Source organism: Cyberlindnera jadinii (genome assembly GCF_001661405.1).
Source record: "Cyberlindnera jadinii NRRL Y-1542 unplaced genomic scaffold CYBJAscaffold_1, whole genome shotgun sequence".
In the NCBI taxonomy this organism is placed as follows: Eukaryota; Fungi; Ascomycota; class Saccharomycetes; order Phaffomycetales; family Wickerhamomycetaceae; genus Williopsis; species Williopsis jadinii.
This window is the reverse complement of record NW_017963652.1, coordinates 224,132-247,200: the sequence shown is the minus strand read 5'-3', so window position 1 is coordinate 247,200 and position 23,069 is coordinate 224,132. Positions and strand designations below refer to the sequence as shown.

Here is a 23,069-nt window from a genome sequence, read left to right as displayed (position 1 = left end):
TATGGCCTACTGGGAGTGGGCTCGATTACATGGCCGTGAAATTTTCGCGCACTTCAATTGGCTAGCAGGGTTGACTTCCTAAAGCGGTAATCCCAGGATTGCCTAGCGTACTATACTAGAGAAACAGGTGTTGGCCTTGAGCTTGTTGGCAACGTCTGTTTCGAAGAGCTGGGAGCCGTTGAGTTGGTTTCCGATGGCTATGGAGAGGTGTGTTAGTGCGTGGCTGGAGAGGCCACGGTGCTGATGTTAGGTGAAGAGAGAGGGTATACTCACTGAGCCATCCAGGTCTGGTGTTATGATCCCTGCCAAAGATCTCGAGCTTGCGTGCGTGAGGGCCAACGAGCCTCTCGATCATGCCGTAGAGCTCGTCCGGCTTCCTGGAGGTCTCCCTGGTGGAGGAGACCATCACGTCGACGTCGTTCAGACGGTCGAGCCATTCTGGCTCACCCTTTACTCCAACAAACAGGTGTTCTTTGGAGTGGTTGAGCCAATGGCCAGTTCTTCCGGTGCATATTGTTCTTGACAGCTGGTTTGTCTTGACCCATATGACCTCGTTCTTGATCTTGTACCCCCATTTCATCAGGGAGGCCTTGCCGATCTCAATGGCACGTCCCGTGACCCACAGGAACAGAACACCTTCGTCCTGGATCGTATGGAGAGGCAGGTTCAGCAGCTCGGTGTCATTGCACGTGCCATAAGGCAGGTTCATGTGGATGTTCCACGCAGGATCTGCTATCACGGCAGCAAACTTGCCCAGCGTCGTGAAGTCGAACGTTCGAACGTCACAGTTGATCCACTGAGGTGGGAGTGTCTCTCTGCTGAGATTGCTGACCGAGCCATTGGGCATCCAGGGTGATATTCTCTCCCAGTATGCAATCTCGTCGTTGAACTCCTCACATTTGGCGAGTTCCTTCGACAGTCGCTCGTGTGGGACATGGCGTGTATAGTGGACGTAGCGACAGCTATCCAGCTTATGGCATGTGTCCAAGTAGGAGCAATCACCCAGTGAAACATCGGTGTGTGCCTTAATCATCGGAATGAAATGGATCTTATTGTTCAAGCACTGGCGTAGGTCCTTTGGCAGCTTGTTCAGCTGTACTGGAGAGCTCGACGCCAGCATTGTAGAGTGCTGTGGATCGTTACACGTTGGTAAGAACGGAGAACGAGGTGTCGTTAGCGCAAGGTGCTTCTTTGAGAGCCTATGCCCAGTGCTTTCATAGTTCAGCAGCTCCCTCAGCTTGCTCAGTTCCTCTGATTCTAGCGGCTCATCGAGTAGAGAACTCAATCTATTCGCTAGGCTGGCCCTTGAGCTCTTACCAGAGGTCGACGCCTTGGCCTTTGGTCGTTTCAGCTTCCTGGCCTCCTCAGAGGCGGCACAGCTCAACGTCTCGATCAAGATCCCCAGGTTCAGCTCGTTGATGAACACAATGGAGTCCTTGAACAGCGAGTATTCAATACAGTTCCTATCGATCTCCTGGAGCTCGCACAGCTCCCTATCAAACTCCTCTTGTGACATCGGAACACCGCACGCTTTCCCGTTGAATAGAGAGCAAATCGACACCCTACACCCATTTATCGGCGAAGCACAGAGGAAGTGTGCGTTCTCCTTCAAGAACAGTAGCAGCTCGACGTTCATGCTCAGAAACTCGTCCTACTGTGCGCTGATTGGCTGTTGTTTCGTTCAGCTGAAGCTGGCGATGAAGTTGAAGTTTGCGGGCCTGTGTAGATGTTTACTTTCCGGTGGCGGTATTTTGCCAAACCCGGGCCCGGCCTGGTGGAGGGAATATATACGCATGAAAGCGGTGATGAGCTCTTTCAATTAAGGTCAATTTGCGGGTGTTTTTAATTGTTCTCAAGTGTTTGGTGATGAGGAAAGCGTGGCTTATGCTCTCAGAGCTTTGGATTGAGCGTTCAAGGTGAGGTCTTTGGTAGACCTGTTATATATGGCCGGCCCTCGCTGCGTAAGTGGTGCGTGTGTCTGGTGGACATCTTCATGGACAGCTCTGTATAACAGGCATCGTGGTACTGTGACTGATTGTTGAAGGGGAAGAGTATGCAGAATAGCAATTTGGCTGGAGAGTCGACGGTTTCCAAGTGGCATTACAACAAGTTCCTCTACAGAGATATTAGGCCATGTGGCGATGTTGTGGGTCGGACGCACCCCATTTTGATCCTCAGGAGAAGAATCTGGGCGAATTGGTTTAGAGGTTTGTTCAAAGAGGACTCGGAGGACTACTACTACTCCAGCGGGCTACTCCCGAGCTTGGAGCTAGCGAACTACTTGAAATCGTCAACCACGGTTGAGTTTGAGGAGTCCAAATGCCGGTATAAGAGTTGTATTCTCAAATTGCGCTCGCCAAATAATAAGTTCTTTGATAAGGCTCGCATCAACATCATTTGGAAGGACTCGGTCTCGATAAAGATGGCATTGTTTAGGCTCATTGAGGATTTGAATAACAGGTGTGAATGGTACTCGTCGTCGGCCTGTTCCTCTTCTTCGCACGAATCGTTCAAGGATGAACATTTCTGCACTGGGCTACCACTAGGCGAGTTCGACTTGAGATTGGTGTCCAACGTCAAGATACCGCACAGGCACTGGCCCTCCATCCTTCAAAAGATGATGGATATCCCATTGGACCACTCAACAAGAAAACTCTTGACGATAACGGTTCCCAATGCCGTGTCAAACACAGATCAGAGTCAGTACATTCTTGTCTTGAAGAGCACGTCTTCAAAGACCAGGAAATACATCAAATCCGTGATTTCTAAAGCTGTTAAGGGCGACTGGAAGTTCACTGAAAAGGCCAATGCACAAGCACAGGCCAATTGACTGCTCAGCAGTGGTTATTCTTCCCCCATATCGCCATACAACTGCTGCTGCTGCTGCTGCTCCTAAGCCCTATGTGTCGTATAACATCCGCACACCACTCGGCCGGATGATCACTCCCGAGAGCGGAGGGCTCTCCTCTCTCTAAGGGGGGAATTTGAATAAATGAAAGGGAGTTGAAGGTATTTGTCATTATCACCAGCTTTTCCCATTCAATTATACCTGAGATCAACGTCCAGTCGTCGACCTAAGCACCATGTCCAACGTATTCAACCTGGAGAAGCAATTGGTCTTTTACAGATCGTACCATTACGAGACGCTCAACGTGCTGGTGCACTCGGTCTTCGTGCCAACCATTCTGTTCACAACAATAGGCATCTTGGAGAACGTGCCACTGGCCCCTGTCAACAAGCAAGTGTACAACCTGGGGAACTTTGGGTGCCTTATCTACGGGGCCTTTTACCTGCTGCTGGATCTGAGCGGCGGGTTGATTGCAGCACCTATCATGTTCCTGATCGGGTACGCCAACACGCACCTGATCCAATCTGTCGAGAACTACACGTACTGGCTCACAGTCCTGTTCGTCGTGTCTTGGATCGCACAGTTCATCTCGCACGCGGTGTTCGAGAAGAGGGCCCCGGCCCTCCTCGACAACCTCGTCCAGGCCCTCGTGCTGGCCCCCTTCTTCGTCCTCTACGAGGGCCTGTTCCAGCTCGGCTACAGAACAGACCTCAAGCAAAGAGTCGACGCCACTGCGCTGAAGAACATCCAAGAATTCAAGAAGAGAAGCTGAAACCGCAACCCATCGCTTATCTATGCTGGCACGCACGTAGCTTTATACTGAAACGGTACGATCAACCCTTTGCAATACAAACAACAGATATGTATAACATGAAAGAGTCGTGTAGGGAAACCCACGCCGGTATCGGCGTCACAATGAAAATTTTTTAGAGTCACATCCTCATATGCACCACCGCATTGGGTCCCTTAAACCGGGATGCCATGCCCGGCTTTATAAAAGAGCGATGAGGCCACTGGAAGGGTTCCTCTGTTGGTGTTTTACACGCTGTTTGCTGTTATTTTGCTGTTATTTTGCGTTGAAGGAAGCCGTGTGTGAGCCCTGTGTTGAAGCTATGGCCTCCTTTTGGGAATTCACTGATTTGCTGCTGTCCAAGACGGTGACCTTCCCTCTGCTGCTGTTTGTCCTGTACCGGACATTTGTCGATGACAAGGTGAAGGGTGCTGGGGAGCGTGGTGAGGAAGGTAGAACTGGTGGAGGCGCTGCTGCTGACGAGCACGATGAGGAGAAGATTGTGATCCATGCGTTGAAGGACTTTGACTGGACCAAGGAGGACCCGATCAAGTACAGACCGTTCAAGAAGGGAGAGTACAAGCTGACGATGGGCATCCACAACATCCCACCAGACGAGTGGTTTCTCGTGGAGAACACGTACAAGGAATACACCGACTTGAAGTGGTCGTATGCGACCAACCCTGATCTGAAGGACCACGGCATCTTCATGGCTGACGGGTGTGAAGAGGCCACGATCGAGTTCTACCAGAGAAGTACGCAGTTCATGGTTGATCGCTATCCTGACTGTTTCCAAGTGGAAGGTGACAAGATCATCAACAAGATCCGTGGGGACTGGATTCCAAGGGACCCTTACTCCGTTGCGAACAAGAAGGACCTCCACCTGTACCTCTCCAGGTTCCTGGAGGAGGACTACATCATCCTGTACCCTGAGCCTGAGCGTAAAACCGATGAAGTGATCTTCAAAGGTGGTGTGTTTCTGTTTGCTGCTGGTTTTGACCCTGCCACTATCTTCAACACCCCCTTGACGAACATCCACGGCCCTGTCCCTGAATATAAGAGCAAGCTGAGACCGCAGATGAACAAGTTCTTTGACAAGTTGAAGCCCGGAGTGTGGGTCAGAAGAAACAACTGGAGTGTTCAAACGCACAACCGTGTCTTTGTCATGAACGACAACAAGGGTAAAGAGGACGAGGAGATCACCGATCTCGACCCAGATACCCTCGACTTCCAAAGAGAGGTGTTCTTCAGATCCGAGAGACAGATCCTCACGAGGCTGCCAAAGACCGGTGCCATCATCTTTTCCATTAGAACCTACCTCACGCCAATGAAGCAGATCCGTGACGAGGGCAACGACATCGTCCTGGAGCTGATTGGAGGCATTGAAGGTATGCAAGGTGTCATTGGCCAGTACAAGAGAAGACCTGCCTGGGGTCCTGCTGTGATTGCCTACATGAAGGGAGAGTCCAATGGTACCGATAAGCCATGGATCAAAGGGCTACAATGAGCCGTTTTCTGCTGTATATAGAAGCCATACACTTAATCATAATTTATTCATTGCTAAACACTGCTGCTGTGTATAGAAGTCTCCACTCAATCATAACTTATTCATTGCTAAACACTGCTGTTGTGCTGTATATATATGTCACTATATGTCACGTGCACGCAGCTGTTGCCCTCCACCAAAATAGTGGAGACAAAACCGATGAGCCCATAAACCATTATTATGTCTTCAAGAGGGCTGTTGAGACCAGAGCTGTTGAGACCAGAGCTGTGTGACGATGAGTAGGCCGGTGCTTACAGTCTATGAGCTTCTACAGTTATCTACAAAGGAGCAGAACAGGCGTCTTCTGGTGAGGCTCTATAGGCTGAGTCACCAGCTGCCCAAGAGGAAGTATCAAGATGTATACGGCCGGCTCATAAGACAGAGATGCCTAATACCGTATGAGAGGAGACTAGAACTGGTGTTAAATAAGCAGAGCACCGAGCTCAACAAGGAGCAACAACTCCAGAGAAGGCTGAACACGCTGGCGTTCCTCGAAGATGCCCTGCTGCGTAGAGATGGGTCTAAGCATCGAATAGTGATGAATCTTCTAGAGCACGAACTGAGCAAAAGGGTGTACATACTGCGCCATGTAAAGGCCTCGCCGGCCCTGGAGAACAGCATGGATCACCTGCACTACTGGGAGCCCGGTAATCCACTGTACAACCATGATCTGCTGGCCAGCACAAGGCTCTTCGATCAGTGCCTAATGATGGCTAATGAATCGGCGCAGATGGAGCTTTGAACGACAGCCGGCGACGAACAACGCTGCAATTGGCCGAACAGCCACGATATCTACCCTTATATACTGGATCCAGGACATGTACATACCTCAACTAGGAGTTTCGTAGCAATTAGACGAGTTCATTCACTATACTAGCGTAGGTCTCAGTGCCTTTCGACGCTGTGTCACGTGATTCTCCTACACACACTACATGCACAGATTTCCACTCCCAAAGACGTGAGCGGTTACAGTGGCCGAGTGGTTAAGGCGATGCCCTGCTATCTTCTAAGAAGCTGTTAGGCATTGGGTTCTGCCTGCGCAGGTTCGAATCCTGTCTGTGACGCCATTTTTTTTGCTGATGTCGCGGGTGGCTATATTATATTATATTATATTATATTATATTATATTATATAATTATTATAATCGTGCTATGGGTATTAATACCCAATTGAAGCAAGGAATCTATGATATTGCACATCTGGCAGGGGAAAACCCACCAAAGCACTCGTCAATTATCACCACCTGGCCGGTGAAGCTATTTACAATCCAACAAGGCTCCGTGAGACACCACACATCACTCTCTCTCAGGTCTGCTAGCCAACGGTCTCGAGCCTTCTGGAGCCTCTCTGCCACTCCATCTCTCCTGTTCCTGGTATCTCATTGGGATGTACCTATCCAGCACCATGTTCTGAGTCAGTGAGAACGCATTGGAAGAGATCCAGTACAACGCCAGTCCGCTGGGAGCCTGTGTTGCAATGGCCATCAGGAAGACGGTGCCGAATCTGGAGATGTTCAGTATGGACTCCAATGGTGTGATCCTCAGCGAGCGACGAACATGGGTGTTCTGTAATGAGTACGTCTTTGCATTCCACTCGACGTTGGTCAGTGCCAGCGTCCCAAGCACAATTGGCAATATTGCCAGGGGGTCACTGAGGGTGAGGTCGCTCACCCACAGGAACCCCTCTGTAGTCAAGGCTGGGTCCATTGGATTCGACGTGATGTCTGTCCATCCGGTCAGATCTCTAAACGTGGCACTCATCGCAATCCACAGTGGGATCTGAACTCCAGGAAGGATCAGATTCTTCCACATCTGGCAGTTGTGGTCCTTGTACAGCTTCTTCTGCCTTCTCCTTCTCTCCTTCGACGAGAGAACCATGATCTGCTCGTAGCTCAACCCTGCAGCCTGGCCACCAATCATCTTAGCCTCTGGTGACTGCTGCTGTGACTCCAGAGCCTTTGCGCTTGTAGCCCTCTGTGCCAATTTCAGCCTCAGAATAGGACCCATCGCCTGGACCAAGGGCGTCAGCTGTGCCTGTCTCTGTGTTCTTCTTCTCTGGATTATGGCTATTGGTAGCGTAAACATGGTTCTGAACGTGATGGTGGCCATCGGTATTATCATCCACCACGTCAGTGGGGTTGTCGAGTGGAGAGCCTCGAGCCCTGAGGTCAGCACCGTTATAACATCCGTTGGCGAGGAGACAAACGTCCTCTTTTGCATGTGCAGACTGCCCAGTCTAAGCTGTGGTCTTAGCATATCTCCCTGAGTACGTCGTCACCGCGTATCACTGTGAAAGAGCACTCATCGAGACATAAATGTTGAAACGTCTAATATGCGTGTATTTTTTTTTTCACCCTCCTCGGACAGCCCACTCATCCCATACTACAATGGCAGACATAAATCACAGTCAATTGACTACTTTTCTTTACAAAATCCATACAGAATGACCATCACGGGATTCACCGTCACATTAGTCCATAACGCTTCCATCCCTTGGTCTATAATTAGGTATATTCTCCGCAAACTCCCTCGGTAAGCGTCCTTGCACCTTCACGGCGTATAGTCCCGGTATGTAGTTACTCACTCTGAGCCACTTGGCCACCCACGACTTGTCAGGCTCGCCGATGGCCACCAAGCCTTCGAACGTTGGCGACGTCGTCGACAGGCCAATGTCGAGCACATCGACACAGTTCGGACACCCTTCCTCCTGGAATCTCTGGATGTGGTTGTTAGTCGTGACGGGGTCTTTGTTCCTTGCCTCTGTGCCTAGCGGAAGTTAGGCAGGAGGCAAAAGAGAGCACAACTCACCTTGGCGGGCTCCACGATCCCGCACAGCATGCACGCCCTGTTTGAGCTCATCGTTCTGTGGTCTGCTGGGTCTTGATATGCGAACTAAAGGGCTCGTGATGGTGGATCCGTGGCGCCTTCACTGTGTGTTTTGAGTGGTTGGTGCTGTCCGTACGAACATTTTGGAGCTGGTGTGTGATCTGGTGTCCGGGTGTGTCTTACGTAAGCATTGTGTAATTATTACGTAAGTATCACGTGACGTGTGCTTATGTAACGTCTTACGTAACAAGTCACCCCATACGCACACCTCCGCCCCTGCTTCCCCGGCAAGCTACACCGTTGCTAATACAACATCATTTCGTATACATTCAATATATACAGGTCAAAATGCATTGCACCACTCATCCTGGTCGTATATCGTTAAAAGGCCATCATCATTACTCGTCATCTCTCTCTAAAGTGTCATCAAATTGCACGTCTCTATCACTCCTCCTTGATCAGCTCGTCATACTTCTGAACCTGGTCAAACTTCTCCTCGTGCTGGGACGCGTTGGAGCCCCGTCTTGCCTTGCCAGCCACCGGTGGAATCTCGCCTCTGTTGATCAGATCCTCGAGCTCGTCGCCTGGCGAGCCCCAATTGCCCTTCCCGGCTCCGTTCTTCTTGGTCTTGTTTGGGTTGGTGTCGGAGTGGCCATTGTGGGTGAAGTAGTGGGACTGGGCCTTAGCCTCGTGCTTTGTCCACTTGTGAGTTCTGGTCATTGTTAAGATTGCTTGTTTAGTAATGCGTGTGTAGTAAGTATTGTAACTTGAAGAAGTGGAAAGGAGGTAGGAAATGAAACAAGGAAACCAGAACACAGGTGCTCCTTTTATAGTGATCCGGGGATCAGGCACACAGCACAATTGCTCCCACACATATCTCGCACGGACAGCCCCCTAATTGCCTTATCCGTCAGATAGGTGGCGCAACCCTACGCTACCACGGTGCTACGGTACTACGGGGTAGTGACGTTACAGTGTGACGGGTAGTGTGATTAACAAATGACGTCTTATGACCTCATCTGGTATATTAGGGGGTGGCATCGGGATGGCGTGTGACTCACTGCTTCATCCCACCAACGCCAGAAATGGGGGGCAAATTGTTGGGCAGCAGCCTCCCCCGGTGTGCCAGCAACACCAGCCAAACCTCCACAAGACTCCACAGACCTCCACTGGGCTCAATTGGCGTGTTCTTCGTTGATAATTGGGCCCGGCTGGGCCAGTGAGTATATACAGCATGGTGTGCGGGTGTGCCCGCGCTCATAACCCCTTCCCGATTAGGAAGTTAATCTGGGGCACGCCCCCCCCCCGCCTCAGCTACATCCAGACACCACATACTTCACACCGTATACTGCGCTCCTACATACTATGGCCTGTTCTATCTATCTAAACGAGCACTGCTGAGTCGTACAGCTCCGGTCCAAGCAGCCTGTACAGGTCAATTGTCACTCGTTGATACTCAGGCCTCAGCTCCAGGAACGGCACCTTGATTGGGTGTCCTGGTTGCTGTGCAACAGTTATGTCCAGTAAAGGAAGAACAGGGATGACTCTGTCCAATGGGACGAGGCCTGGGACCACGGTGGGGAACTCCAGCCGTGTGGAAGGCTCCTCGTGGTAGCTGATTCCAAGCCTGCTAAGCATTCTGACGGCCTGTCTTGTGCGCGAGGTTTCAGCCTGGAGGTATGTTGAGGAGATGTCCTCATCCTGGCCGTTGAAGCACCAGAATCCAACACGCTGGTGGAAGCCGACATATCTGTTGTCCAGTGGATTCAGCAGCTCGCCGCCGAACTTGGCCTTGTACTTCATCTTCGCACAGTCTTGGATGTAGTATCCCATGTAGTAGTATTCCAGAGCCAGCTTTGTCCTTGTCTCTCTCATCTCAAGCAGTGCAGAGATCTTTCCCAGTGCCATGGACTTGAAGTCAGGGTCATACATGAAGTAGACGGACGACAAGCCCGAGGGAAGCACGTCAAGAACACCAATGGCGATGAGCTGCTCTTTGTAGTAGTAGCATTGGTGCAATGAGCCTCTCAGCTCGGCAACTGAGGAGTTGGACAACGGCGAGTCGCAGAGAAACTGTTTGAAGCCACTGGGGGAGCACTCGTCGTCGTCGTGCACACCACGCTGGTACTTCGCAAAGAGAGCGTACTTAGCGTCTGAGTACTCGTTGGACTCCCATCTGATCGCCAGATCTGGCGTCAATTGGTCCAGGCTGTCCAGCACCTCCTCGTACGACATGGTCTCGCTTTTGGCAACGTCCAACGCCCTCAGGAACTTCCTCACGTCATGTTTATGTTCCTTGGTCCATCTGAACTGCTCGTACGAAGTACGAATGGTGTACATGGGACAGCACGTGCGCAGCACGTCGCTCTTGTAGATGAAGGTCCCGGACCGTCTGAATCCCATGTTGATGAGCTTGTCGTACTCGTCCACGGACATCTTCTCGCACTGGAACCCCATTGAGATCGAACTGTGCTTAGAGCCATGGCAGTAGCCACAGTGTCGATCCCTGGCATAGATAGCGTGAGTTATCAACATCCTGGTCTTTATGTCCCACACAGCTGGGTATTAATTATGAGTAGCAGGCATCGGTGTTTAAATAGCGAAATTTTCCACCACTCTCGGTCGAGAAGCCAACCGAGACATAACTCCAGCAGCAACAGTACACGGCAATTGAGGATGTTCTCGGTGCGTAGAGTCTTCAGTGGTGTTGTCCAGCTCAGCCAGGTCAGATCAGTGAGCAATCTCTTTGAGGTGTTCCCCTCGACGTTCAGCAAGCCGCAGTTTGTCGTCAATGAGAGGAAGTTGAGGAAGGAATATAGACAGCTTCAGCAGCAACAGCACCCAGATTTGACGAAGAATGAGGACGACACGCAGTCGAGCCTGCTGAACAAGGCGTATACCACGCTCAAGTCGCCGCTGACCAGGGCACAGTACCTGTTGAAGCTTCAAGGCGTTGATTTGAGCGATGAGACGGATTCGCAGAAGTACTCACAGCCGGACGTTTTGTTCCAAGTGCTGGACATCCATGAAGCGTTGGAGAGTGTGGATAAAGAGGAAGAGCTCGGTGCGTTCAAGAGGGAGAACGACGAGAGGATCCGGCAGAGCGTGGCACAGCTGGAGGAGCTGTTCGGGAGCGGAGACTACGAGCAAGCTGCGAGGGAAACCGTCAAGCTGAAGTACTGGGTCAACGTTGACAATGCCATCAAGAACTGGGATGGCAGTGTTACAGTGATGCATTGATATTCCATTCTATGATATACGTCTTCTTATACGGCCAACTCCTTGTAGATGAACTCGACGCCGGAGACAAAGGTGCCCAGGAGGAACAGCCACGATGAAACTCCTACACCGGACTGCCATACCCACTGCACGATTGGAATTGGTAGCACATTCGGCATGTAGAACACTTTGGTCTTTCTGTACCAGATCTTTATGAAGAATCCCAGAAGCGTGATCAGCCTCTTGAGCAAGGTGGTCGAGGAGCTGAGCTGGTCCTTCTTGGCCTGCAGTGCCTTCTCCGCGGTGTCGATCTCGCTGTTCAGCTGATCAACTTTTCTGTTCAGCTTGGTCCATTTGGCGTACTGGTCCTGTGGTGACAGTTTGTTCTTGGCTATGTTTGTATCGTATCTGTCCTGCTTTAGCAACTTCACCTTGTGGAACTCGTTGGAGTAGCGCACCAGCAGTTGGACTATGAATTCGGTGATCAAGCCTAGCAACTTTTGGATGAAGAAGAAGCATGTTGCGAAGATCAACAGAGCGATGGGTTCCATGGTGCGATTATCGTTGGTGATTGGTGGCCACTGATTGCTGACCACTGATTGCTGACCACTGATTGCTGACCACTGATTGCTGACCACTGACTACTCACCAGCGACCACGATCAACTTTTTTCTCCTCGACCACAAAAAAACCAAAAAAAAATTAGAACTTCTCAACATCAAAAACAAACAAATCACACACACAACCACAACAACCACAATGAGTGACGTCTCTTCTGAACTGGAAACTTGGATCTCAAACTACTGCTCCCTCTACGGCCATGACTACTTTGTCGAAGTATCACAAGAGTTCATCGAAGATGACTTCAACCTGACCGGGCTAAGCTCAATAGTGCCGTTCTACAGAGAAGCCTTAGATATGATATTGGATTTTGAACCTGAAACCTCCATAGCCGTTAGTGATATGGCGTTGGTACAGCACTCTGCAGAGCTGTTGTTTGGACTCATCCATCAAAGGTTCATTCTAACAAAGATGGGATTACAGATGATGGCCTCGAAATTCGAACAGAAGGTATTTGGAGTTTGTCCTCGTTATCTATGTGATGGAATGCACCTATTACCAGTGGGCACACAGGACGTACCAGGGCTTGAAACCGTCAGACTGTTCTGCCCGTGCTGTGCCGACATCTATCTGCCAAACTCGTCACGTTATCTGAACATTGATGGTGCCTTCTTCGGAACAACGTTCCCTGGCATGTTCATGGATAAGTATCCGGAAGTGGTAAACCAAGCAAAGCTCAGAGGTAAACAACAGTTCCAACTAAAGCTATTTGGCTTCAAAGTAAATGAATCATCACAAGTTGGCCCAAGAATGAAATGGTTAAGACAGGTGCCAAAGAATGAACAAGAGAGAAGAGATTACGAAGAATGTGCCTACGCAATTAAGAACGACTGATTGGTTGTTCTGTTTGTTTTGTAAAACTGACTAATTAATATACTATACAAGCCCTTGTTCCTTCCCGTAGTTTAAAACATCTTCACAGCAGTGGAAGTCGTTAAAATACTTATCCTGTGTTGCACTGTCGTCGTCCTGGCTGAGTTTCTTACGACGTGGGTTCAACACTCTTAGCAATCTCTCCAACTTCTCACGGGATTCATCACCACTGAGATCTGTGATGCCTTTACTCCGTACCAATTTATCCAACAAGTAGTGCAACCACATGAGGTTTGTTCTGAATGAACTTAAGCTCCAATCAACCTCACTATCCTCACTTTTTTGCAATGATTTGAGCTCAGAACGCATCATTCTATAAATGTCAAATTGATAATCACCCCGACCTTTGAAGAAGTCCTGGTGGTCTAGCCTGGTATGAATGACGGACCCATCTGAGCTTTGAAGCCTAGAGAGTGTATAATCAATTATCTTCACGCTGAATTCATCCTGGCTTAGTGTTGGACCCTCATCGTCATCATTCTCCTCAATAAAACTCAGATCTTGGAATGCATCTTCCAGTCTATGGCTTCCATGTTGGCTCTGTTTGTACTCAATAACGATATTTCCCCAATGAAGATCACGATGTTCAAACTGATAGAGCTTTTCAGCCCTGGTTAGCGAATAAGCAACACTCCAAAAGATCTCTAATGCCTGTTTCCACTTCAAAAGTTTGAAGTGCTCTAGATCAACACCGCCATATTCCAAGTCCATGAGGAGATATCTCTGTGTCGGTTCGAATTCAGGTCTAAAATTATTGGAACCTTTTAACTCGTTGTAATCGTCCCATAGCTTCAACATCAGTTTTGGATAACAACCTTCAACAACGTGGCATGAGTTTAATTTGATAAACCCATCTAGAGAGTTCAATTGCAAATTGACTTTCAACTCTTGGATGACATTCTCCAAGCAAGGTTGTTCAAATCTTTCATCTCCAAATGGAATAACCTTGAAGATCTTTAGATTTTCCTGTGTTAAGTAGTTCTTCAGGACAAAGACTTCACTATAGGATGCTTCCGCATATTTGACCAAGATTTGATTCTCCATATTCACGTACTGTGAGATGTAACTTTTGAAATCGAGAATTCTATCAGTTGAAGTCAAGTTCAACAACGACTTCAACTGCTGATCGTCATAGCTTGCCAGTGTGGTGCAAGGAACGATGGAGCTTGGTGCTCCTGATATCACACTGTTAATTGAAATAATAGACGAACTGTTCTTCAACTTGTTTTTCAGTTTATTTGCCGAATCTGTATCAGGTTTAGGTAATGAAATCATCATTTTGTCAACAGATTGTCTCCTCTTCAAATCCTGTAACGATTCTTTCTTAACCAATCTGAACAGTGATTGTTTACTGGAGGACATTGACAATACGCTTTTTCTCATATCACCAAAGGATGATCTTCCTCTGACAGTCCTTATAGATTCGCTATCTCCCGTGTCCTTCTTCGAAGAAGTGAACAATGAACTCAGTCTAAATCTCGATTTGGATGATTTCAAACTGGACATTGTGTTTGTACTCAAAACACTTAATTGATCTCCCTCTGTAGAGACGCGAGAGAGGTCGTTCCTGCTATTTGGATTTCCGTTAAACGTTTGTGAGTAAACTTGAGATCTTTCTGCTTGGTAAGAGCTCTTGATAGTGGCATTTGTCACCGATGACACAGCCATGCTGTATTTTCTTGGAACCACCGGTGAAGAAACTGCTGGAGCGTTTGAGCTTGAGAGTGGTCTCTTGTTAGAGGATGCCTCTGCAACTGTTGGGTTTGGAATTACCGTGGAAGGTTCATTGACAACACCAGGTTGTACATTTTTGAACGGGGTTGATTCATTTGATGCATCGCCAGAGCTTACTGAAACAGAGGAAAGGGCATTGCCAACTTTTGAAACAACGTTTTTGAAACTCGAAGAACTTGAGTTGGCTGAAGAGATTGAGAATCTCTTTGAGATGGTGTCACTCTGTAAAGAGCTGATTGAAAATCTCTTTGTCTTTACTGAGTTACCACTGTCATCGTTAAAGCTCAGCATTGACCACCTTTTGCTTTGGTTACTGTGGACACTTGATCTGTTCTTCTTCGATAAGTTTGACGAAGAAGTCCTTGGTAGTGAAGGTTTACTGGACAGCATCACCGACTGTCTCTTTTCTTGCGCTGTAACGCTGGAATTCGGCACATTATTCAACTCTTGCAGAATCGATTTGCGTTTACGATCGCCTGTTCCATTTGACGGTGTCTTTGATGATGTCTTTGACAATGTCTTTGAAAGTGGCCTTGGCATCGTCTCATGGGAAGCTAAAGAGGAGGATGACAAAGGTCTAACCGAAGAACCTGCCGGTTTTGATACCGTTTGGTGTGTGACTTCTTGTTGTTGCTTGGCCGCTGGCCAGACACAGTACAAATTCTCATCATCTGACTCGTGATCTGAAACGGCAATGGAAATGATACCGGTACCACCCCTTTGGTAAATATCATCCAGCGTATCATCATCTGCAACATCAACAGGATTGTGGGCAACTGCTCCGGCGTAGTCCTCTTCATCTTCAACGTCACTCATCTTGAAGCTATCGTTCGAAATGTCGAAATCTTCAGCCCTATGATCATGGGCCGTCGAATCTAACACAATGTCGCTCAAGGTGTATCGAGCTCTGTTTGACGCCTTGTTGTACTTACCGTAGGTTGACCTCTGCTGTGTAACGATCAGCCCGTTTCTTCTCTCTCTATTACGTAGCATGGTCTAAGTGGCAATCTGAGTAAAAAAAACAAGCAACAATAAAAAGAAGGTGATGTAAACAAGGAAAGCTAAAGGCTGTGAGTCTGTAAGATCCCGCCGTTTCCAAGGGTAAAAGCCACTATGCTAGATAAACCTTTGATCTGATCCGGCTAATGCTTGGGGAAAATGATAGGAAAAGAAGCAACGGAGAACGAGCGAAAGGTTTATAGTTAGGAAAGATGGTTTAAAAGGAAATATCACCGTCCGCCCCCTTGGTGTTTCCTTTTGCTCGTGCTTGTTTAACTGGAATTTCAAGTGTTGAAGATCCCGATTTGCGATGGCGGCTAATTTTTGTGTTTTGATTTGGTTTTGTGGTTATTTTTTTGTGTTGTTGTTGTTTTCGGGCGGCGCGAACAGCATTTTTTTGCTGTTTGTTTACCTTACACCGGTTACCACGGTGATTAAGGGGGTTTCAAAAGCAAAAGAGCAAGGGAAAGGAAAAGCAGTATGCGGTGTCTGGGTGTTTCACCACCGCGATCTTCACAACCTACAACATTAATACACTATGAGGTGCACACCATCAGAAGTCATCTACATGTCCAAGTTCCGAACTCATAACTAATGTACAATTAAAACCATAAAATATAAAACCCTTCCCAGAAAAAGCTCTTTAGTTACCGAAACCGTACAAAGTTCTACCTTGTCTCTTCAAAGCGTAAACGACATCCAAAGAAGTGACGGTTTTTCTCTTAGCGTGCTCAGTGTAAGTGACGGCATCTCTGATGACGTTCTCCAAGAAGGACTTGAGAACACCTCTGACTTCTTCGTAGATCAAAGCAGAGATACGCTTGACACCACCTCTTCTGGCCAATCTTCTGATGGCTGGCTTTGTGATACCTTGGATGTTATCACGGAGAATCTTTCTGTGACGCTTAGCACCACCTTTTCCCAAACCTTTACCACCTTTACCTCTACCGGACATTGTTAATTGATTGTTATTTGTTTTGTTGTATTCAGGAACCAAAGGGAGGCAAGCACAAGAAACAGTGGGAAACCGCTCTAGTTATATACGAATCACCACCACACGTCTTCAACACTCGCTGTAATACAAACACAACCGCGTCGTACATTGTGTTTACGTTCTGTTAGTTACGCACAGGCACAGCGTAACTTTCAGCATAGAATTTTGTTTACATTCTGAAATTTACTGCGTGTTGACAACCCCACAGTGTAAATTCCATCACGGTATTTGTTAGTGCTGATATTTACGCTGGGCTTTATGCGTAAATATGAGGATGGACCCCAGTTCTCTCCAGCGTTTGCCATTCCAGTTTTTACACTTATCCACGCCCTACTAGGGTAAACACCTGTGTAACTCTCAGAACGGAACATCCCCTCGCCGTCGAGGCAACGCAAAGGGGTGGCGCTGGAAATCAAAACAAAACAAACAGTGCGTACGCTTCCACCACTCAAGCTTTTATAAAAGGCGAAACAATCATCCACTTTTCTCCCTCCCATTGTAACGTTGAAGAGAGTATCGAAACCAAACACAATGGCTAGAACCAAACAAACAGCAAGAAAGTCCACTGGTGGTAAGGCCCCAAGAAAGCAACTCGCTTCCAAGGCTGCCAGAAAGTCTGCCCCATCTACTGGTGGTGTCAAGAAGCCACACAGATATAAACCAGGTACCGTTGCTCTTAGAGAGATCAGACGTTTTCAAAAGTCCACTGAGCTTTTGATCAGAAAGTTGCCATTCCAGAGATTGGTGCGTGAGATTGCCCAAGATTTCAAGACCGACTTGAGATTCCAATCTTCTGCTATCGGTGCCTTGCAAGAGTCCGTCGAGGCTTACTTGGTTTCTCTCTTTGAAGACACCAACTTGGCTGCCATCCACGCCAAGCGTGTTACCATCCAGAAGAAGGATATCCAATTGGCTAGAAGATTGAGAGGTGAGAGATCCTAGATCTGAGGTGTTCCGCAAACTTGTATATTAGATGGGAATTGAATAATGTTTATGGTTATAGCTGGCTCTGTAGGCTTGTAGCACTAGCACCACTGCCTGAAACGGGTTCTTTCAAAGCAATGAACAACCATTCAGCACTGTCGTCCATTGAACAGCATTCCATTGAACAGCATCCCATGCTTTGAACCTGGTTGCTTATGTAAGCCTCTTCCGGCAAATCGCCATCGGAAACAAACAAGCGCAAAAGTAGCAAAAGGCATCTGGGCGCAAGGCGAACTTCCACTTCCACAACACCCTAAACAGCTACAAAGGAGGCCGCCCTGACCAAAGACTGCTATTTCGGGAAGGAAGAGACCTCAGTATACACAGGATGATTGGAAGAGTACTGAACCAGAGGTCTTCGGCTGCTCTGTTGCGCTCTCTTCAGGCGTGTGGGAAAGGGAGAGTGTCTACGTTCAGACCCCGTCCATGGACGGTGTCACCAAGGGCGTTCTCTACGACGCCATTGACGACGTTTAAACACTCGAGCAGTGTGTTTGAGGATAAGAAGGACAAGAGAGATGACGATAAGGCGGATGAGAACAAGGCGGGGCAAGAGAAGAAGGGCAAAAAGGGTGACAAGAAGGATGATAAGGACCCGTTTAAGGACATGTCACTGTCAGACTACTTCAAGTCGAAGGAGTTCCTGCGCTCGGTGTACATGACGCTTGGTTTCACGCTGTTCTTCTACTTCCTGTCGCCAAACGAGGCCAACAACCAGAATGTGCTGACATTCCAAGAGTTCAAGTCGAAATACCTCGAGAGAGGGTTGGTTTCGAAGATGTATGTTATCAACAAGTATGTCGTTGAGGCGGAGTTGAGGCCTGAAGCTGCCTCCCAGATCCCTAACGGCGGACTGTTTGGAGGAAAGCCAATCGTTGCCTTCACTATCGGCTCTGTTGATGTCTTTGAAGAGCAGATTGACGAGATTCAAGACCGTTTGAAGATCCCTTCAAGTGAAAGAATCCCAGTTATGTTTGTCGAAAGACGCTCAATTTTCAGTTTGTTGGCTCCATTCTTGCCTACGATGCTCTTGCTAGGTGGATTGTTCTATATGACTAAGAAGATGCAAGGTGGTGCCGGTGGAGGTGGCGGAATGTCCAACATCTTCAACGTGGGTAAGAGTAAAGCCAAACTGTTCAACCAAGAGACAGATATTAAAGTCAAGTTCAAAGACGTTGCCGGTTGTGATGAGGCCAAGGAGGAGATTATGGAATTTGTTGAATTCTTGAAACGTCCTGAAAAGTATGAAAGATTGGGTGCAAAGATTCCAAGAGGTGCCATTTTATCTGGACCACCAGGTACCGGTAAGACCTTGTTGGCGAAGGCCACGGCTGGTGAAGCCGGTGTCCCTTTCCTCTCGGTTTCTGGTTCTGAGTTTGTTGAGATGTTTGTCGGTGTCGGTGCCTCTCGTGTTCGTGACTTATTCAAAACTGCTAGAAAAATGGCTCCAGCAATCATCTTTGTCGATGAAATCGATGCCATTGGTAAAGAAAGAGGTAAAAGTAACATGAGTGGTGGTAACGATGAAAGAGAGGCCACTTTGAACCAACTGCTCGTTGAAATGGATGGTTTTGAGTCTTCCGATCACATTGTCGTCTTAGCTGGTACAAATAGACCAGATGTCTTGGATCCTGCTTTGATGAGACCTGGTAGATTTGATAGACACATCTCTATAGATAGACCAGACATTGAAGGAAGAAAGGCAATCTATAAAGTCCATTTGCACAAGTTGAAATTGAAGATTAACGAAAACGGTATCGCTAAAGAGGCAAATGAAGAATTGGCTGGTAGATTGGCTGCTCTCACTCCAGGATTTTCAGGTGCTGATATTGCCAATGCTTGTAACGAAGCTGCCCTTACTGCTGCAAGACTAGGCGATGAATTTGTTGAGTTGAAACATTTCGAACAGGCTATTGAACGTGTCATTGCTGGTTTGGAGAAGAAGTCAAAAGTATTGTCTCCTGATGAGAAGAGAATTGTTGCTTATCATGAAGCTGGTCATGCTATCTGTGGTTGGTATTTGAGATGGGCAGACCCACTATTAAAGGTTTCTATCATTCCAAGAGGTCAAGGTGCGCTTGGTTATGCCCAATACTTGCCTCCAGATCAATACTTGCTCAGCGTTGATCAGTTTATGGATAGAATGACAATGGCACTGGGTGGTCGTGTTTCTGAAGAGATTCATTTCAAGTCAGTCACATCCGGTGCACATGATGACTTCAAGAAAGTTACAAACATTGCCGAGTCCATGGTTACCACCTTGGGTATGTCTAAGAAGATTGGCTATATCTCCTACGATACGGATGGTCAAGGTGGGTTCCAGATTCAAAAGCCATATAGTGAAAAAACCTCAAGAACAATTGATCTGGAGAAGAGACGTATAATCGATGAGTGCTACGACAGATGTAAGCAACTTCTCATTGAAAAGAGCGATGATGTCGAGAAAGTTGCACAACTCTTACTGAAGAAAGAGGTGCTTACTAGAGACGATATGATTTCACTTTTGGGTCCAAGACAATGGTCTGAGAACGCTGAATTTGAAAAGTACTTGAATAACGGCTTAAAGAGTGATGGATCCGGTGCTGAAGACGTTGCACCTGCTTGAGATCTCAGAACAGTTGGCTGTTGTATCTTTTTTTCTGTACATAGAGAGAATAATTAGAAAACTTATGCATTCATAGCAGTTTGTAACGTTATAGAGTATTATACGATTCAAATTATCTTCAAAAAGTCTCCTCTTCCATATCAATGTCTGCAGCGTGTTGCTGTTGTTGTTGTTGGTGCTGCTGCTGGTGCTGTTCCTCTTGTTGTAATTGCTGTTCATCGATATCATCATCTGGAATTAGGAATCCCTCTTCTGTGCTATACAACACCTCTTGGATCTTGATTAGGATATCCTTCAGAGATGGTATTTCCACAGTAGAGGCTGCTCCTTCTTTCAACAGATCACTTGTAGTTTCAGTGAGGATCTCAATTTCACGAAGCTTGTTAAAGTAGAAGTTACGTTCAGATTCTAAGGCATCGAGGGCCCCTTTATACTCTCCAAGCTCCTCCTCAACTTGTGCCAACGCACCTTGTGTCTGCTGCAGCTCCAGTTCTAGCTGTTTGTTCTGCTGTGACACCACTCTAGAACCTGGCGCCGATGTTGATGACGACGACACGTTTCTAGTTCTTGGTAACGCTGAGGAAGACACCCCGGCTGCTGAAGAGCCTGAAGCTGTGCGACGCGAAGAGCTCAACGTCGACGTAGTCGGTGTTGTGCGTCTCGACTGTGCAGGTGTTGCTCTTGCGCTTGTACTTGGAGGAGGTGTGTATTTTCTTCTTGAATTTGGATCGTACTCGGATTCGTCCTTATTCTCTTTCCAGAACTTTCTAATCCACTGGAAGAACTCCAAGTTATCCTGGAATCTGCACTTGATGAGTCTCTCAACAGGAACAGATTTCTGGATCTTGTGCTTCACCAACGCGGACTGTAGCACCTTGAAGTTGTTCAAGTACTCGTACTCCTTCGTGGCATCGAACTTGACCCTGTTCATTGGCACATCGAGAAAGATGGAGTCCAAGATCTGGCAGTACGCAGCACCTGATCCCAGCTGTTCCACCTTGGTGTAGTTCAAATCCAGCATGCTATTCAGCCAGTTGAGCAGCTCGGTACGTGATTCGGTCATTGCATCCAATCGCTTAGGGCTCAGTGAGTAGAAGGTGAAGTCCGTTACGAACAGAGTGAAGCAAAGTGAAACAACGTTAAACAAAGTAAGAGCAGCGACGAAAAGTAAACAAAGGGCCGCGTTTTCGCGCTTTTTTCCTCTTTGGGGTGTCACGTGAAACAGGATGTCGTGTCATGTGACCTATAAGTTCTACACGGTAGTTTCTACAATATTGAGCCAATTTTGCCCTTTTCTTCTGGGTTTTAACCCTTTGCATCACTGGCGTAGACAACTGAAGCCTCAGTTTAGCTGGTAAACCCACTGTTGTAGGGGTTATTGTCTCGGTTAAACTGCCCATTTGGGGATAACATCCGTGCATAATCAATTGCATATGTATACTAGGCTCATATAAAGAGGCCCTCTAATGGTTTCCTCTCATTTGTCTTCACTCTATGGCATCTCCTTTTGCTTGTGAGTGTGTGTCATGTCCTCCAAGCACAAGGTTCTCTTTGCAACAAACCCAGCACGTCGTGAGGTGCCAACCATTGCGGAGTTTAAGCGGTTTGAAGAGTTATTCGAAGTTGTTGTGTACCCGCTGGTCAGCATCGAACAGTTCCAACATGCGTTGCTTACTGACCTGAACGACATCTCAGCAATTTGGATAACAAAGCCACTGGTGCACCATGCTACTCGTCTGAATAACTATATAGACTATCTGCCACCAACGGTGAAAGTGATTGCTCTAAGCGGTGTTGGCTATGATATGTACGACGTCCCCAAGTTGAAGTCAAAAGGTATCAAAGTGTGTAACATTGGTGATGCGCCTGCTAATGACGTTGCAGATATGGCGCTATCGCTAACGTTGTCCACCTTTAGATTCACTGCGTACTTTGACAAGCTGTTGAGAAAATGTGACGGTGATAGTTCTAAAACGAAGAGGTTTCTTGGAAGTGAGGCTGTTGATGCCAACGGTAGGCCCTTGGAGGCACCTGATGAGAGGTTTAACTGGACTAAGTTTGCCACAATTGGTGGTAAATCACTTGAGAGTCCTAATGGAAAGACTGCTGTCATCATTGGACTGGGCTCAATTGGCAAACAAATTGCCATTAGGCTCTGGGCCCTGGGTATGAAGATTGTATACACCAAGCGAACACCTTTGGAAGAAGGATCGCTGCCGTTCGACACTGTGTACTATCCAACTATTGAGGAAGCACTTCCAGTTGCAGATCTGATAGTACTTGCTGTGCCGCATACTGAGCATACTGTGAACATAATCAACAGAGATTCGATTAAGCTGGTAAAGCGTGGTGTTAGAATCGTCAACATTGGAAGAGGAAGTGCCATTGATGAGGATGTCTTGTTCGAAGCGTTGGACAACGGTACAGTCAACTCTGTGGGACTTGACGTGTTCCAGCACGAGCCACACATAGACAAGAGGTATCTCAATAGGCACGATGTTACGATCTCACCACATCTTGGGCCATTCACAAAAGATAACCATATATACATTGCAAAGAGGCAAATGGAGAATATCATTAACGTGCTGATAGAGAATGGAGATGGTATTAATCCTGTCTGACACGCCAGCACCATCCTCCATAACTGTACACCGTTGCTCTGTCGAGTGTGCCATCTTTGTTGAATATTCACAGTGCTCTCGTTTCCCAGCGCAATGATAATCGTGGTTCTCTGGTCCATGAAGAAAACACCATCTGAATGGTTCTGCTCTTTCGTTTCACTGTAGGCATTCACTGTACACATTCACTATACACATTCACTGACAATTGTTCAGGATCTTTACACTCTCCTCGCCTTTCTCACATTCACCTAAGAGTGCCATAACATCCTTCATGCTCATCCTCGAGTAGCGGAGGCTCTCATTTGAAACCTCATCTCCCATACGTAGATCCAATGGCCTTATAAGCCTAAAGAGAGTACAAGAACTGCAGTTTTTCCATTACAATAACAACACCATATCAGTGCCTACTT

At 47.5% G+C, this 23,069-nt stretch overlaps 18 protein-coding genes and 1 non-coding gene across 19 annotated transcripts; 10 read left to right on the top strand and 9 right to left on the bottom strand.

Moving 5' to 3' along the window:
* Positions 1–20: 20 nt before the first annotated feature.
* On the bottom strand, positions 21–1,698 carry IME4 (mRNA (N6-adenosine)-methyltransferase). The gene is given in 3 exon segments (XM_020213936.1): positions 21–195; positions 261–262; positions 274–1,698. 3 exon segments carry the CDS (start codon positions 1,634–1,636, stop codon positions 103–105), a joined length of 1,458 nt encoding a protein of 485 aa, XP_020072850.1. The 5' UTR covers positions 1,637–1,698; the 3' UTR covers positions 21–102.
* A 355-nt stretch (positions 1,699–2,053) lies between these two features.
* CYBJADRAFT_159820 (uncharacterized protein) lies at positions 2,054–2,830 on the top strand (the record flags this gene model as incomplete). The annotated part of the gene is made up of 1 exon (XM_020213483.1): positions 2,054–2,830. One exon carries the CDS (start codon positions 2,054–2,056, stop codon positions 2,828–2,830), a length of 777 nt encoding a protein of 258 aa, XP_020072849.1.
* Positions 2,831–3,083: 253 nt separating this feature from the next.
* MPO1 (2-hydroxy-palmitic acid dioxygenase MPO1) lies at positions 3,084–3,620 on the top strand (the record flags this gene model as incomplete). Its single annotated transcript, XM_020212448.1, has 1 exon — positions 3,084–3,620. The coding sequence occupies one exon, from the start codon at positions 3,084–3,086 to the stop codon at positions 3,618–3,620; it is 537 nt and encodes a 178-aa protein (XP_020072848.1).
* A 313-nt stretch (positions 3,621–3,933) lies between these two features.
* Positions 3,934–5,172, top strand: CYBJADRAFT_165211 (heme-dependent oxidative N-demethylase family protein). The gene has a single exon (XM_020213935.1). It carries the CDS (start codon positions 3,961–3,963, stop codon positions 5,143–5,145), a length of 1,185 nt encoding a protein of 394 aa, XP_020072847.1. The 5' UTR covers positions 3,934–3,960; the 3' UTR covers positions 5,146–5,172.
* Positions 5,173–5,396: 224 nt separating this feature from the next.
* CYBJADRAFT_165210 (uncharacterized protein) lies at positions 5,397–6,014 on the top strand. The gene has a single exon (XM_020213934.1). It carries the CDS (start codon positions 5,420–5,422, stop codon positions 5,924–5,926), a length of 507 nt encoding a protein of 168 aa, XP_020072846.1. The 5' UTR covers positions 5,397–5,419; the 3' UTR covers positions 5,927–6,014.
* Positions 6,015–6,149: 135 nt separating this feature from the next.
* Positions 6,150–6,248, top strand: CYBJADRAFT_t28. The gene has a single exon. It is a non-coding gene; the product is annotated as a tRNA-Ser (tRNA).
* A 37-nt stretch (positions 6,249–6,285) lies between these two features.
* COX18 (membrane insertase COX18) lies at positions 6,286–7,475 on the bottom strand. Its single transcript, XM_020213933.1, has one exon. The coding sequence runs from the start codon at positions 7,437–7,439 to the stop codon at positions 6,480–6,482; it is 960 nt and encodes a 319-aa protein (XP_020072845.1). The 5' UTR covers positions 7,440–7,475; the 3' UTR covers positions 6,286–6,479.
* A 178-nt stretch (positions 7,476–7,653) lies between these two features.
* On the bottom strand, positions 7,654–8,377 carry SPT4 (transcription elongation factor SPT4; the record flags this gene model as incomplete). The annotated part of the gene is made up of 2 exons (XM_020213108.2): positions 7,992–8,377; positions 7,654–7,899 (listed from the first exon to the last, which is right to left on the bottom strand). The coding sequence occupies exons 1-2, from the start codon at positions 8,040–8,042 to the stop codon at positions 7,654–7,656; spliced, it is 297 nt and encodes a 98-aa protein (XP_020072844.1). The 5' UTR covers positions 8,043–8,377.
* A 45-nt stretch (positions 8,378–8,422) lies between these two features.
* CYBJADRAFT_145267 (uncharacterized protein) lies at positions 8,423–8,734 on the bottom strand. The gene has a single exon (XM_020213230.1). The coding sequence runs from the start codon at positions 8,727–8,729 to the stop codon at positions 8,454–8,456; it is 276 nt and encodes a 91-aa protein (XP_020072843.1). The 5' UTR covers positions 8,730–8,734; the 3' UTR covers positions 8,423–8,453.
* A 362-nt stretch (positions 8,735–9,096) lies between these two features.
* Positions 9,097–10,556, bottom strand: ATE1 (arginyltransferase). The gene has a single exon (XM_020213932.1). The coding sequence runs from the start codon at positions 10,542–10,544 to the stop codon at positions 9,393–9,395; it is 1,152 nt and encodes a 383-aa protein (XP_020072842.1). The 5' UTR covers positions 10,545–10,556; the 3' UTR covers positions 9,097–9,392.
* Positions 10,557–10,685: 129 nt separating this feature from the next.
* On the top strand, positions 10,686–11,249 carry JAC1 (J-type chaperone JAC1; the record flags this gene model as incomplete). The annotated part of the gene is made up of 1 exon (XM_020213482.1): positions 10,686–11,249. One exon carries the CDS (start codon positions 10,686–10,688, stop codon positions 11,247–11,249), a length of 564 nt encoding a protein of 187 aa, XP_020072841.1.
* A 26-nt stretch (positions 11,250–11,275) lies between these two features.
* Positions 11,276–11,779, bottom strand: GET1 (GET complex subunit GET1; the record flags this gene model as incomplete). Its single annotated transcript, XM_020212456.1, has 1 exon — positions 11,276–11,779. One exon carries the CDS (start codon positions 11,777–11,779, stop codon positions 11,276–11,278), a length of 504 nt encoding a protein of 167 aa, XP_020072840.1.
* A 208-nt stretch (positions 11,780–11,987) lies between these two features.
* On the top strand, positions 11,988–12,683 carry CKB1 (casein kinase 2 regulatory subunit CKB1; the record flags this gene model as incomplete). The annotated part of the gene is made up of 1 exon (XM_020216101.1): positions 11,988–12,683. The coding sequence occupies one exon, from the start codon at positions 11,988–11,990 to the stop codon at positions 12,681–12,683; it is 696 nt and encodes a 231-aa protein (XP_020072839.1).
* A 42-nt stretch (positions 12,684–12,725) lies between these two features.
* Positions 12,726–13,433, bottom strand: ALK1 (protein kinase ALK1; the record flags this gene model as incomplete). The annotated part of the gene is made up of 1 exon (XM_020212441.1): positions 12,726–13,433. One exon carries the CDS (start codon positions 13,431–13,433, stop codon positions 12,726–12,728), a length of 708 nt encoding a protein of 235 aa, XP_020072838.1.
* A 2,644-nt stretch (positions 13,434–16,077) lies between these two features.
* Positions 16,078–16,356, bottom strand: CYBJADRAFT_133482 (histone H4; the record flags this gene model as incomplete). The annotated part of the gene is made up of 1 exon (XM_020213107.1): positions 16,078–16,356. A coding segment is annotated over one exon (258 nt), but the record flags the coding sequence as incomplete, so codon positions are not given.
* A 351-nt stretch (positions 16,357–16,707) lies between these two features.
* Positions 16,708–17,445, top strand: CYBJADRAFT_192701 (histone H3; the record flags this gene model as incomplete). The annotated part of the gene is made up of 2 exons (XM_020217455.1): positions 16,708–16,711; positions 17,003–17,445. 2 exons carry the CDS (start codon positions 16,708–16,710, stop codon positions 17,389–17,391), a joined length of 393 nt encoding a protein of 130 aa, XP_020072836.1. The 3' UTR covers positions 17,392–17,445.
* A 260-nt stretch (positions 17,446–17,705) lies between these two features.
* On the top strand, positions 17,706–20,108 carry AFG3 (AAA family ATPase AFG3). Its single transcript, XM_020213931.1, has one exon. It carries the CDS (start codon positions 17,762–17,764, stop codon positions 20,036–20,038), a length of 2,277 nt encoding a protein of 758 aa, XP_020072835.1. The 5' UTR covers positions 17,706–17,761; the 3' UTR covers positions 20,039–20,108.
* Positions 20,104–21,145, bottom strand: BIM1 (microtubule-binding protein BIM1). The gene has a single exon (XM_020213930.1). It carries the CDS (start codon positions 21,099–21,101, stop codon positions 20,157–20,159), a length of 945 nt encoding a protein of 314 aa, XP_020072834.1. The 5' UTR covers positions 21,102–21,145; the 3' UTR covers positions 20,104–20,156.
* A 1,061-nt stretch (positions 21,146–22,206) lies between these two features.
* On the top strand, positions 22,207–22,766 carry CYBJADRAFT_165203 (uncharacterized protein; the record flags this gene model as incomplete). The annotated part of the gene is made up of 1 exon (XM_020213929.1): positions 22,207–22,766. The coding sequence occupies one exon, from the start codon at positions 22,207–22,209 to the stop codon at positions 22,657–22,659; it is 453 nt and encodes a 150-aa protein (XP_020072833.1). The 3' UTR covers positions 22,660–22,766.
* Positions 22,767–23,069: the final 303 nt, after the last annotated feature.